General features: G+C 46.2%; 1 protein-coding gene across 1 annotated transcript in view; it reads right to left on the bottom strand.

The window, feature by feature from the left end:
- Positions 1 to 13,366, bottom strand: part of C9H20orf194 (chromosome 9 C20orf194 homolog) — a 92,023-nt gene that overhangs the window by 40,254 nt on the left and 38,403 nt on the right. The window contains 6 exon segments of the mRNA XM_032224481.1: positions 1,550 to 1,653; positions 2,569 to 2,656; positions 5,900 to 5,950; positions 8,178 to 8,248; positions 9,937 to 10,048; positions 11,883 to 11,928. Coding sequence (XP_032080372.1) covers positions 1,550 to 1,653; positions 2,569 to 2,656; positions 5,900 to 5,950; positions 8,178 to 8,248; positions 9,937 to 10,048; positions 11,883 to 11,928 — 472 coding nt within the window.

Below are 13,366 nucleotides of genomic sequence, written 5' to 3'. Positions count from 1 at the left end.
TCTCTCTCACACACATACACACATAGATATGCTGGCTGGGGGATTCTGGGAATTGAAGTCCACACATCTTAAAGCTGCCAGTTTTAAAACCAAAATTCTAGCTGAAGTACCTCATGAGTCTTAACCAATGCATAAACTGGCCCAGTTCCTTTCTTCTATCTATACCCGGAGTCTGGCCCTGGTGCCTTAACCATGGTTAAGTCCCTCTCCCACAACTACTTTCATCCTAGCTAAACCTTTGATCCAAAGCTTCTGGACAGCACTCTAGAATGAGGATGCTGCTCCAGTTCCCACTCTAGAAGATCGGATGGGATCAAGGGGGAAGGTCTGTGCATCTTGTTCCTCATTTTCAGGGAGAATCCACCGATTTGAGGCTTCGGGTGACGATTTATAAGGTATTATTTCAAGGGCATATATGCCTTGTGGGAGATGATGAAGAGAAAAGCTGATGCAATGCAATGCAATGTAATGTAATATAATGAGGATTTATAGCTGGAGGGACTCAGCCCTGCTCTGAAGAATTCCAAAACAGGCTGAGAAGAAGCTGAGAGGAAGCTCTTCTGCTTTTATGGAATATTTAAATTAGATTAGATTCTTTTTTTAATTCCACCATTTTTACTTTACTAGCTGGATACTTGTGCTTCGCGACGAAACTATGTGATTGGGCAATGCAGGAGAAGTCCGGTTCATTCTGGTTCAATCCGTTCTCTCAGTGGTGGTCGGTGATTGAAACACATAAGGGAATATTGTTCCCACCACCTTGAGTCCAGAAGCAGTTCCATAGGTGGAAGGCATAGACATCTTGATGAGGTACCGATATTTAGTACTGTAAGGAACCCCAGACCCCTCCTGAGTGAAGGAGTGAAACGTCTGTCGTTTGAATTGAAGTAACGGAATGTGAGGCAACTAGCAGTTGGAACAGAATTCTTTTCAGGTGGGGAGGGGGAGTAGAATGTCTAACGCCTTAGCATCGCAGCATGTTAATATAAGGCAACTGACAGTTGGAACAGAGTTCTTTTCAGATGGGGAGGGGGAGTAAAATGTCTAACGGCTTAGCATCAGAGCGTGTTAATTACTGTATAAGAATTATTAATGATCTGATAGTCATTTCGAAAAACCCTTTCTCAGAGAGAACCTAGAAACCAAGAAGAACATACGTGCCAAATTTCAAGTTTGTAGGCTTTACAGTTCTGGAGATTTTGTGATGAGTGAGTGGTACTTGGCTTTTAGATAGATAGATAGATAGATAGAGAGAGAGAGAGAGAGAGAGAGAGAGAGAGATAAGTAACTCAGGGTGGTGTACCTCCCCAACACACCTTCCCTCTGCTATATTCCCCATAACGACCATCCTGTGAGGTGGGCTGAGAGGGGGGGAGGGAGAGAGTGTATGAGAGAGTGGGGGACTGGCCCAAAATCACCCAGCTGGGTTTCATGCCCTAAGGAGGGACTAGAAGTCTGTGTCTCCTGGTTTCTAGCCTGGTGCTCTAACCAGTAGACCACACAGTCTTCTCGTTTCATACTTCATACCAGCAGGCTGGCGTGCACTTACCCCGTCATAGAACTGGATGGACACCATGTGCGCCTTGGGGATGGTTATGCTCCCGTAGTGGGGGTGATGGAACAATAAGCCCTCGGAAAAGAAATAAAGCTTTCCTGCAAAGAAAAATAAACCAAATTATGAGATCTTCAGTTTAAAGTGATTTATACCCCAATTACCAAAGCCTCCTGGTGGGAAACCTCCAATGTCTGACCGATATTAAGACCACAGATATTAAAAACTATCGACAGATAGTTCAAAGTCTGTAATTACAATCTGCAATTAAAACTCTGAATGACGAAACATATTCCAGGCATAATTGTGTAGATGGTAGATTTTATCTTTTTAGGTTCAAACATTCGCTGTAGGGGGTTAGGGTTAGGGTTAGCCTCCCAAATCCTCTGCATGCCTCGTTTTTTGCAAAAAAAAATAAAATAAAATTAAAAGGACATGCAAAGCTTCGGGAAACTTGTAGAGTGCTACAAGCACAGTTTGGTTCATCCATAGTAACCTTTGCTAGACCAATTCTCTAATACAGCTCATCTGCCTGGAATCCGCACTGTATATTGGATATCGGTTATTAATACAATTGTATGTGCTATGGCAACCAGTTTTTCGTTCGTTTTTGCCCCCCAACGCCAAACCCCCAGGAGCACTTTGCAAGCCTCCCAAACCCTCGGAACGTCCATTTTTGAAAAGAGGGCGGGGTTTTGGTAGGGCAAAAATACTGTATAAGATGCACTCAGATTTTCACACTCTTTTTTGGAGGGAAAAGGTGCGTCTTATACTCCGAAAAATACGGTAAATAAAAATACAATAATTGGTCTTACTAGGGAGATGATGACAAGCCTAGGCAGAATATTAATAACGGAGAGACTTCACACCGGCAAGGCGTGTACTGTCAAGACTATGGCTGCAAAATCTGGCTTACAAACTTGGATCTCAGAACGGTCCAAATCCCCACCCCACCCCCCCAAAAAACCCCTATTTGGCTTTGAATTGTGGTACTGTAGAAATTTTCAATTTCTTACCTTCCTCCGGTCTGCAGAGTGAATTGCTAGCGACAATATACGCTCCATCGCCTCCCGTCAGGAGGGTTCCCAGGAAAGAATCTTCTTTCTAAACAAGATGAACAAGAAAAGAGGGAGGGGGGGGGTTCAAAGGATGTATGAAAATCATTTGCTTTATCATGAAAGGCCAATAACTGGAGACTAAAACAGATGAAGAACGGTTGCAGGAACTGGGTATGTCTAGTTTAAAGAAAAGAAGGACCAGGGGAGACATGATAGCATCTTCCGATCTCTCAGGGGTTGCCCCAAAGAAGAGGGAGTCAAGCTATTCTCCAAGGCACCTGAGGGCAGAACAAGAAGCAATGGGTGGAAACTAATCAAGGAGAGATGCAACTTAGAAATGAGGAGGAATTGCCTGACAGTTAGAACAATTAATCAATGGGACAATTTGCCTCCAGAGGTTGTGAATGCCCCAACACTGGAAGTCTTTAAGAAGATGTTGGATAGCCACTTGTCTGAAAGGGTATAGGGTTTCCTGCCTAGGCAGGGGGTTGGACTAGAAGACCTCCAAGGTCCCTTCCAACTCTCCTATTCATTGTATAATGCCGATGCTCTAGGACAGTGATGACTAACCTTTTTTTTAGCTCCCGTGATAAAAGTGGGGGGAGCGCAGGGGGAGGGGTCGAGCGTGGGCATGCCACACCCATAATGCTATGCATGTACCTCCCCTGCGCGCGGATGTGCGCACGACCAGCGCCCTCCCCCGCTTTTGGCACAGTTTTTTCACCCTCCCCACGCTCCAGAGGCTTTCTAGGAAACCTCTAGGAGGTTGAAAAATGGACCTACGGGGAACCCAGAAGTTCGGGAATGGTGACTTCCGGTTTGTCTGTAGGGCCGATTTTCGACCTCCGGAGCATTCAGGAGGCTTCACTTAAGCCCCCAGAGGGTGAAAAACGGCCCTATGGACAAACCGGAAGTCCTTCGTCGAACTTGTCCTTAGGGCCGTTTTTTCGCGCTTCCTTTTCAAGCAAGTCTCCAGAGGGCGAAAAAACGGCCTCAAAAGAAGGCCGAAGTCAGCTGCCCAGCGCACGCACGTGCAACGGAGCTGACAGGGTGACGCCTCGCGTGCCCCAACCAATGGCTCCATGTGCCCCCTGTGGCACGCATGCCATAGGTTCGCCATCACGGCTCTAGGAGAAGAAGGGGCAGAATCTAGGGCGGCAATAAAAGTGGCATCAGCCCTCTAGGGCAGTGTTTCTCAACCTTGGCGACTTTAAGTCCTGTGGACTTCAACTCCCAGAGCATAGCTGGCTGGGGAATTCTGGGAGTTGAAGTCCACAGGACTTAAAGTCGCCAAGGTTGAGAAACACTGCCCTAGAGTCTCTACATAGACTGCAAGTGGGCAAACTCCAACCTGTTGACCCTTATCTATCTTAGTTGATAAAAGGTCAGGGGTGGGATTGAACGGTCGCTAAATGGGCGGTTGTAAGCCGAGGACTCACTGCACTGCGCTTCGTGCCAAGAAGCTCAGAACTTCTTCTTCTTCTGTGCCTGCATGGAGCTGTCAATAAAAGTTTCATTCTTGGTAATAAACAGGGGCCAGGGGTTCCTTTAGCAATAGCAATAGCAGTTAGACTTATATACCGCTTCATAGGGCTCTCAGCCCTCTCTAAGCGGTTTACAGAGTCAGCATATCGCCCCCACAGTCTGGGTCCTCATTTCACCCACCTCGGAAGGATGGAAGGCTGAGTCAACCTTTGAGCCGGTGAGATTAGAACCGCCGAACTGCAGTTAACAGTCAGCTGAAGTGGCCTGCAGTGCTGCACCCTAACCACTGCGCCACCTTTGGCTCTCCATGCCAATGGGACGGTTAAGATTGGCAGCTGAGGTTCTCAGGGCTTCAGAAATAGGGCAGATTCTACATTTTGCGGACACAGATTTTAAATGGGGAGCTTAAAACATGCCTTGTCTCTCACTGCGGGGCTTTGGCCAAATATGCTGCTGTCCATGGTGCTGACCTCTAGCTGTATCAAGGGGCTGAGATGCAGGTAGTAGAACAGAACAGGATAGGAGTCGGAAGGGACCTTGGAGGTCTTCTAGTCCGACCCTCTCTCTGCTCAGGAAGGAAACCTGACAAGTTCAGACAAGTGGCTGTCCAATCTCTTCTCTTCTATGAGCCGAGGTGGCGCAGTGGGTAGAGTGCAGTACTGCAGGCCACTTCAGCTGACTGCTAGTTCAGCAGTTCAGCGGTTCAAATCTCACCGGCTCAAGGTTGACTCAGCCTTCCATCCTTCCGAGGTTGGTGAAATGAGGACCCAGACTGTGGGGGCGATATGCTGACTCTGTAAACCACTTAGAGAGGGCTGAAAGCCCTATGAAGCGGCATATAAGTCTAACTGCTATTGCTATTGCTATTGCTAAAACCACTGTAAACTGTGCTCAGGTGAACACAAGAGACCACAAAGGGCCATAAATGCAGACCGGCAGCCACACAGCCGAAATGCAACCACATGGCAGCAGGGACGGAAGGCTGCTGAAATTTTGAACCTGGGTTATTAATATAGTTTTGGGGCGGGGGGTGTCTTTCATAATTTCAAATGGCCGCTGTAACCTGTAATACATTTTTTTCTCAACCTTAAAGGTGAAAGTTCCCCTCGCACATATGTGCTAAGTTATTCCTGACTCTAGGGGGCAGTGCTCATCTCCGTTTCAAAGCCGAAGAGCCAGCGCTGTCCGAAGACGTTCCTGTGGTCATGTGGCCGGCATGACTCAATGCCAAAGGCGCACGGAACGCTGTTCTCTTCCCACCAAAGGTGGTTCCTATTTTCTACCTGCATTTTTTACGTGCTTTCGAACTGCTAGGGTGGCAGAAGCTGGGACAAGTCACGGGAGCTCACTCCGTTACGTGGCGCTAGGGATTCGAACCGCCGAACTGCCAACCGTTCTGATCGACAAGCTCAGCGTCTTAGCTCCTGAGCCACCATGTCCATAGCTTCTCAACCTTGCCAACTTTAAAATGTGCCAACCATGCTGACTGGAGAATTCTGGGAGTTGAAGTCCACCCATCTTAAAGTTGAGAAACAGACAGTGTTTCTCAACCTTGGCAACTTGAAGATGTCCGGACTTCAACACCCAGAATTCCCCAGCCAGCGTTCGCTGGCTGGGGAATTCTGGGAGTTGAAGTCCAGACATCTTCAAGTTGCCAAGGTTGAGAAACACTGGACTAGACTAACAGAGGAGCAAAACTAACCAGCTTACAACATTGAATGCTGGCTAGTGGTGTAGTTCACAATTCCTCAATCACGCAGGGTCAAACTAGAAGAGAAAAACCACCAGGGTTTGTAAGACGAACCTTCAGGAGTTGCTGCGCCCGTTCGGAGAGTTTCACTTCATTCTCTTCCACCTAGAGCCGAAAGCAACAACAGGTTGAATCCTGGTTTAGGGATTACAAACCCTGCATTCAATCCTGGCCTTCTATTCTCCACACCCCTTGTCCCACTCTGCAACTTTAAAACTTAACCACCCCGCAAGACAGTCATAAAGACTGGAAGAGCCTGGAATACTTCCAGCAGTAAATACTTCAAATACTTCAGCAGTAAATCAGAAATGCAAAATCTTAATAATAGAATTATGTTGTGCTTGAAGGCCTGGGGCCCGTTTCTTGGTTATGATGGATGAATGAAGGTGATTTTAGGCTTTATTGTTCTCCGTTTTAAAATTGCTTTTTGATACTGTTAAGAGTCGCGTATCTGAGACAGGCAACCATTTAAATCTACTAAATAAATTATAATCCCAAGTATTAATCCTGGACGAGGCAAGAGTTTGATAAGATTTTTTTTTAATTATAAAAGCCCCCTGGAATACTGACATTTTAATAAAGGTGGGATGGATTTCCTTAGCCATGAAAACAGTGAAAGGTTTTCCACATCTCACAGAATGATCTTTGGGCAAAACCTACAAAGTTGGCTAGTTTTTTTTCCCTGATATTATTGGAGAGATGTAATCTTTCTGCCGATTGGTATAAATAGAAAATGAAGCCAGTTTGAAGTAGCAGTTAAAGGCACCAGGCTAGAAACCAGGTGATGGTGAGTTCTAGTTCCCGCCTTAGGCATGAAAGGCATTTGGATAACTTTGGGCCAATCACTAGGAGATGGTGAATTCTAGTCCCGCCATAGGCATGAAAGGCAGGTGGATAACTTTAGGCCAATCACCAGGAGACGGTGAGTTCTAGTCCCAGCTTAGGCATGAAAGACAGATGGATAACTCTGGGCCAATCACTAGGAGATGGTGAGTTCTAGTCCTGCCATAGGCATGTAAGACAGGTGGGTAACTCTAGGCCAATCACCAGGAGACAATGAGTTCTAGTCCCAGCTTAGGCATGAAAGACAGATGGATAACTCTGGGCCAATCACTAGGAGATGGTGAGTTCTAGTCCCAGCTTAGGCATGAAAGACAGATGGATAACTCTGGGCCAATCACTAGGAGATGGTGAGTTCTAGTCCTGCCATAGGCATGTAAGACAGATGGATAACTCTGGGCCAATCACCAGGTGATGGTGAGCTCTAGTCCCGCCTTAGGCATGAAAGGCATTTGGATAACTTTGGGCCAATCACTAGGAGATGGTGAGTTCTAGTCCTGCCATAGGCATGTAAGACAGGTGGGTAACTCTGGGCCAATCACCGGGAGACGGTGAGTTCTAGTCCCACCTTAGGCATGAAAGACAGATGGATAACTCTGGGCCAATCACCAGGAGACGGTGAGTTCTAGTCCCAGCTTAGGCATGTAAGACAGGTGGGTAACTCTGGGCCAATCACCAGGTGATGGTGAGCTCTAGTCCCGCCTTGGGCATGAAAGGCATTTGGATAACTTTGGGCCAATCACTAGGAGATGGTGAGCTCTAGTCCCGCCTTAGGCATGAAAGGCATTTGGATAACTTTGGTCCAATCACTAGGAGACGGTGAGTTCTAGTCCCACCTTAGGCATGAAAGACAGATGGATAACTCTGGGCCAATCACCAGGAGACGTTGAGTTCTAGCCTTGCCCTATGCACGAAAGCCAGCTGACCTTGGGCCAGTCCCTCTCCCTCAGCCCTAGGAAGGAGGCAATGGCGAACCATTCTAAAATCTCACCACCACAACTGCAGGGACCGCTCTAGGCCGTTGCCAGGAATCAAGACTGACTCTAGAGGCACCAAAATCAACCAGTAAAAGAAACATAAAATAGAGTTATGGTGTGTATAAAGCTCCCTTCTAAACCAATAAGCCCCCCTGTTTGTGATAATTGTTTGGTAGAGCCTGAACTCCCCAGCCTCAGCTGCCCGCAGCCACATCAGCGCTTCCTGTGGCTCCTGGCTCTTTTCTGACCCTCAATCCCTGGAAAAAATATCAAAGGAGCACACACACACACACACACACACACACACACACACACACCGAGGGAGAATTCACCCTCTTTTGTTTTCAAGGACCTGAAAACCCTCACAAAAGAACAATCCTTCCCTCCCGGCCTTTCATGGGCTTAGAAAAAAAAAAACAGCTTTGTAATCTGTTTTCTCAATTTCGTTTCGCAGAGGAAGGGGGGTGGGAAGGGAAACCTCCAAGGCTTTTTAGCAGGAATAGAGGTCCACTCACCAGCCAAGAGGCCGATCTTGGGATGGCCGCTGTGAGGATGAGGTAACTGGTCTCTGTGCTGATGCTGCCATCTGCAGTCGAGGGGAGAAGAGAGAAGAGGTTGAGCTGCTGCTGGATCCTCTCTGAAAGCAATTCTGAAAAGTAGAAGTTACTGGGGGGGGGGGCTTGGGGTTCTCCGAGTCCTCCGAGTAGGAGGAGGAGAAGTAGCAGCAGAAGGAGGAGGACGAGAAGGAGGAGAAGGAGAAGAAGAGGACGAGGAGGACGAGGAGGAGAAGAAGAAGAGGAGGAGGAGGAGGAGGAGAAGAAGAGGAGGAGAAGGAGAAGAAGAAGAGGATGAGGAGGAGGAGAAGAGAAGAAGAAGAGGAGGAGGAGAAGGAGGAGAAGGAGGAGGAGAAGGAGAAGACGAAGAAGAGGAGGAGGAGGAGGAGGAGAAGAGGAGGAGGAGAAGGAGAGGAGGAGGAGGAGAAGAAGAAGAGGAGGAGGAGGAGAAGGAGAAGACGAAGAAGAGGAGGAGGAGGAGGAGGAGAAGAGGAGGAGGAGAAGGAGAGGAGGAGGAGGAGAAGAAGAAGAGGAGGAGGAGGAGAAGGAGAAGAAGAAGAAGAGAGTTAAGGTTAATTTGAGTTAAGAAAGGTTAAAATTAAGGTTAAGTGAAGGCTAAGGTTAAATTAAGGTAAAGTTAAGCCTAAAGTTAAATTAAGGTTAACTTTACGGTTAAGATTGAGTTGAGTTAAGAAAGGTTAGTTAAGGTTAAGTTAAGGCTAAGGTTAAAATAAGGTTAACTTTACAGTTAAGGTTGAATTGAGTTAAGAAAGGTTAAAGTTAAGGTTAAGTGAAGGCTAAGGTTAAATTAAGGTAAAGTTAAGCCTAAGGTTAAATTAAGGTTAACTTTACGGTTAAGATTGAGTTGAGTTAAGAAAGGTTAGTTAAGGTTAAGTTAAGGCTAAGGTTAAATTAAGGTTAACTTTACGGTTAAGGTTGAATTGAGTTAAAAAAGGTTAAAGTTAAGGTTAAGTGAAGGCTAAGGTTAAATTAAGGTTAAGTTAAGGCTAAGGTTAAATTAAGGTTAACTTTACGGTTAAGATTGAGTTGAGTTAAGAAAGGTTAGTTAAGGTTAAGTTAAGGCTAAGGTTAAAATAAGGTTAACTTTACAGTTAAGGTTGAATTGAGTTAAGAAAGGTTAAAATTAAGGTTAAGTGAAGGCTAAGGTTAAATTAAGGTAAAGTTAAGCCTAAGGTTAAATTAAGGTTAACTTTACGGTTAAGATTGAGTTGAGTTAAGAAAGGTTAGTTAAGGTTAAGTTAAGGCTAAGGTTAAATTAACTTTACGGTTAAGGTTGAATTGAGTTAAGAAAGGTTAAAGTTAAGGTTAAGTGAAGGCTAAGGTTAAATTAAGGTTAACTTTATGGTTAAGGTTGAATTGAGTTAAGAAAGGTTAAAGTTAAGGTTAAGTGAAGGCTAAGGTTAAATTAAGGTTAAGTTAAGGCTAAGGTTAAATTAAGGTTAACTTTACAGTTAAGGTTGAGTTGAGTTAAGAAAGGTTAAAGTTAAGGTTAAGCTAAGGCTAAGGTTAAATTAAGGCTAAGCTTCAGATGAGTTAAGTAAGTTTAAATTTAAGTTAAGGTTAAGTTAAGGTAAGTTAAGAAAAGTAAAAGTAAAGTAGTAAGGTAAAGTAGTAAGGTAAAGTCATTGCGTATGGGAGTGAAATCGCAGAGGTCTCCTCCCTCCCGGCCACCCAGAGGGTTTCTTCCCCCCCATAGAACCTTTTTCTTTGACAAGAATCTGGGAGGTCAGGAAGGACTCTGAGAAGACCACGGAGCCCAGGCAGCCTCTTCCGGCCAGCAGGTCAGGGATGTCGTACACCGCCATGGTCACCTGTAGCAAACCAGAGGGGGGAAGTGTGACAAACCGGTGCAATTCTGTATGTCTGTGGCTTTTATTTTGAATTTTGTTCCTTCTGCTAAGGGCTCTTTTTCAATTGTTGTGAGCGACAGAGAGCTAACCTATTTGAGATGGGCAGCTATACAAATTGAACAAAACGAATGAGTAAATCTACTAGTGAAGGACGAGAAGTCAGGGTTATGAATTAAAACAGATGTATTAAAAGAGCCGTGGTGGCACAGTGGTTAGAATGCAGTAAGGTCCAGGTGAAGATTCCCCTCGCACATATGTGCTAGTTCAGTGTTTCTCAACCTTGGCAACTTGAAGATGTCTGGACTTCAACTCCCAGAATTCCCCAGCCAGCATTCGCTGGCTGGGGAATTCTGGGAGTTGAAGTCCAGACATCTTCAAGTTGCCAAGGTTGAGAAACACTGTGCTAGTTGTTCCTGACTCTAGGGGGCGGTGCTCATCTCTGTTTCAAAGCCGAAGAGCCAGCGTTGTCCGAAGACGTCTCCATGGTCATGTGACCGGCATGACTCAACGCCAAAGGCGCACGGAACGCTGTTCCCTTCCCACCAAAGGTGGTGCCTATTTTTCTACTTGCATTTTTTACGTGCTTCCGAACTGCTCGGTTGGCAGAAGCTGGGATGAGTAACGGGAGCTCACTCCGTTACGTGGCACTAGGGATTCGAACCAACAAACTGCTGACCTTCTGATCGACAATCTCAGAGTCTTAGCCACTGAGCCACCAACGTCCCTAGAATGCAGGTTAATTGTGCTGACTGCCACCTGCCAGCAGTTCGATCCTGACTGGCTGAAGGTTGATTTGTCCTTCCGTCCTTCTGAGGTGGGTAAACTGAGGAGCCAGATTTTTGGGGGCAAGAGGCTGACTCCGTAAACCGCTTAGAGAGGGCTGCAAAGCGGCATATAAATCTAAGTGCTATTGCTATCAAATGTTTCTACCTTTCCACAAAATGAAAATATAAGACACGTAGGAAAATCTCTGTTGGTTTTATATAGAGGTAATCCTCGACTTAATGACAGCAATTGAACCCCAAATTTTCATTGCTCAGCTACGCAAGGTAGTTGTTTGGTGAGCCTTGCCCCATTTTACGACCTTTCTTGCCACTAAGGGAATCACTGCAGCGGTTAAATTAGTAACACGCCTATTAAGTGAATCCAGCTTCTTTCATTGTCTCAGGTTCTAATGCAAAATGTCCCCTCGGGTCACTCAAATGTACTACATTTTTCGAAGTATAAGACAAACCTTTTCCCCTCTAAGAGTGTGTGGAAATGTTGGTGCGTCTTATACACTGAATACAGCCATTTTTGGCCTCCTGAAGCTCTGCCTCCCACCCATTTTTCGCAAAAACTGAGACGTTTTTAGCAAAAACTGAGACGTTTTTCGCAAAAACTGAGACGTTTTTCGCAAAAACTGAGACATTTTTCGCAAAAACTGAGACTTTTTCGTAAAAATTGAGACATTTTTCACAAAAACGGAGGCGTTTTTGCCTTCCCCCAGCAGCCTTCTGCAGGCTTCAGCAGGGCTGGGGGAAGGCAAAAATGCCCCCTTCTTGTGAAAAAACGGGCAAAGAACGGGGCATTTTTTGCAAAAATGGAGGCATTTTTGTGAAAACGGCCCATTTTTCGCAAAAACGAGGGCGTTTTTGCTTCCCCCCAGCCCTGCTGAAGCCTGCAGAGTGTTCCTGGGGGACAAAAACTTGTTTTTCTTACTTATCTCTTCGAAATCTTGGTGCGTCTTATACACCAGTGCGTCTTATAGTTGGAAAATACAGTAAACAATTATGCAGCATGCCCAAAAACTCACCGTTTTAACTAAGTAGAGGCTGTCCTTGTTCTCCACTGGAATAATTCTGTAGGGAGGGGAAAAAAAACATTTTAAGGAGGCTTTCATTGCAATGTATGGCAAGTCTCAAAGGTTTAACCTTGATAGCATCAGTTGGGAAGAAATAAAAGGGGGAAAAAAATCCTTCAGCACTGGAAGAGAGAATATCTTTTTTTAAATTTCCTTATAGACAATGAATTCTTATCGCCCCCCCAAAGTCTTGCTTTGTGTTAAGACGTGACAGTGAGTAGTTCTCACGTGGGAAGAGCTGCTTTAGTAAAGTCTTCCTGCCAAATGGCCATCAAGTGACCCTGGGAAATGGCAACCGTCGTTAAGTAGGACATGCCAGTTGTTCGAGTCCTGCCTTGGATATGAAAGCTGGTGGGGTGAGTTGGGCCAGTCACCAGGAGATGGGGAGTTCTAGTCCTGCATTAGACAAAAAAGCCATCTGGGCGACATTGGGCCAATCCCCAGGAGATGGTGAATTCTAGGCCTGCCTTAGGCACAAAAGCTGGTTGGGTGACTATGAGCCAGTCACCAGGAGATGGTGAGTTCTAATCCTGCCTTTGACATGAAAGCTGGTTGGGTGACTTTAGGCCAGTCACCAGGAGATGGTGAGTTCTAGTCTTGCTTTAGACACGAAAGCCAGTTGGGTGACTGTTGTGGCCCAGCAGGAGCCGCTGGAGCTCCGACAGCGAGGGGCCCTATGAGTCGGCTCTGGAGGATGTGGAGGACCCTGGACAGGGTTCCGACTCTGAGCAGGGTGCAGAGAGGCTGGTTGGCCACCAGGAGGCGCCTGAGCCTTGGACCAGTGGGGAGGAGACAAGGGAGAGTGAGCCGGATGCCAGTAGTGAGTTGTTCCTGGATGCACGCCATCGAAGAGCTAATAGGCGTCAGGAACAATTACTCAATTACAGGAGGTGATTGCACTCAGCTGGTAGTCATTAGGCTCCTCTCCAGACTATAAAAAGGACTGCTTGTGCACACGCCCCTCTTTGCAGAAGTCAACACAGAATTGAATGTCGGAGAACTTTGTATGAGCTTGGCAGGCTGGATTGCTGCCAAGTCTTATCTACGTTTAATGCTGCCCAAGCTTGTCGGTGCTGGGTTGCTGCCAAGGACCTGTTTGTTAATTAAATGCCGTAACTTATCTCTGGCTCGGAGTGTGCGTTGGTGTGGAACGAGGGGGGTCAGAACAGGTGACTATGAACCAATCACCGGGAGATGGGGAGTTCAAGTTTCGCCTTGGGCACCAAAGCCATCTGGGTGACCGTGGGTCAATCACCCGGAGAGAGGGAGTTCTAGTCCCGCCTTAGGTGCGAAAGGTACGCCGGGTTCCTCTTTCTCAGCCCAAGCCACCTCACAGAGTTGTTGCCATGGGGAAAAGAGGAGGCAGGAGCCTTCGGGGAGTTCAGATATATATAAAAACAGTGGGATAAAAAAAATCTAATCATCATAACAGCAGC

This window comes from Thamnophis elegans, chromosome 9 (genome assembly GCF_009769535.1).
Source record: "Thamnophis elegans isolate rThaEle1 chromosome 9, rThaEle1.pri, whole genome shotgun sequence".
Classification (NCBI taxonomy): Eukaryota; Metazoa; Chordata; class Lepidosauria; order Squamata; family Colubridae; genus Thamnophis; species Thamnophis elegans.
The sequence above is the reverse complement of the archived record's forward strand: the minus strand, read 5'-3'. Positions and strand labels throughout refer to the sequence as shown.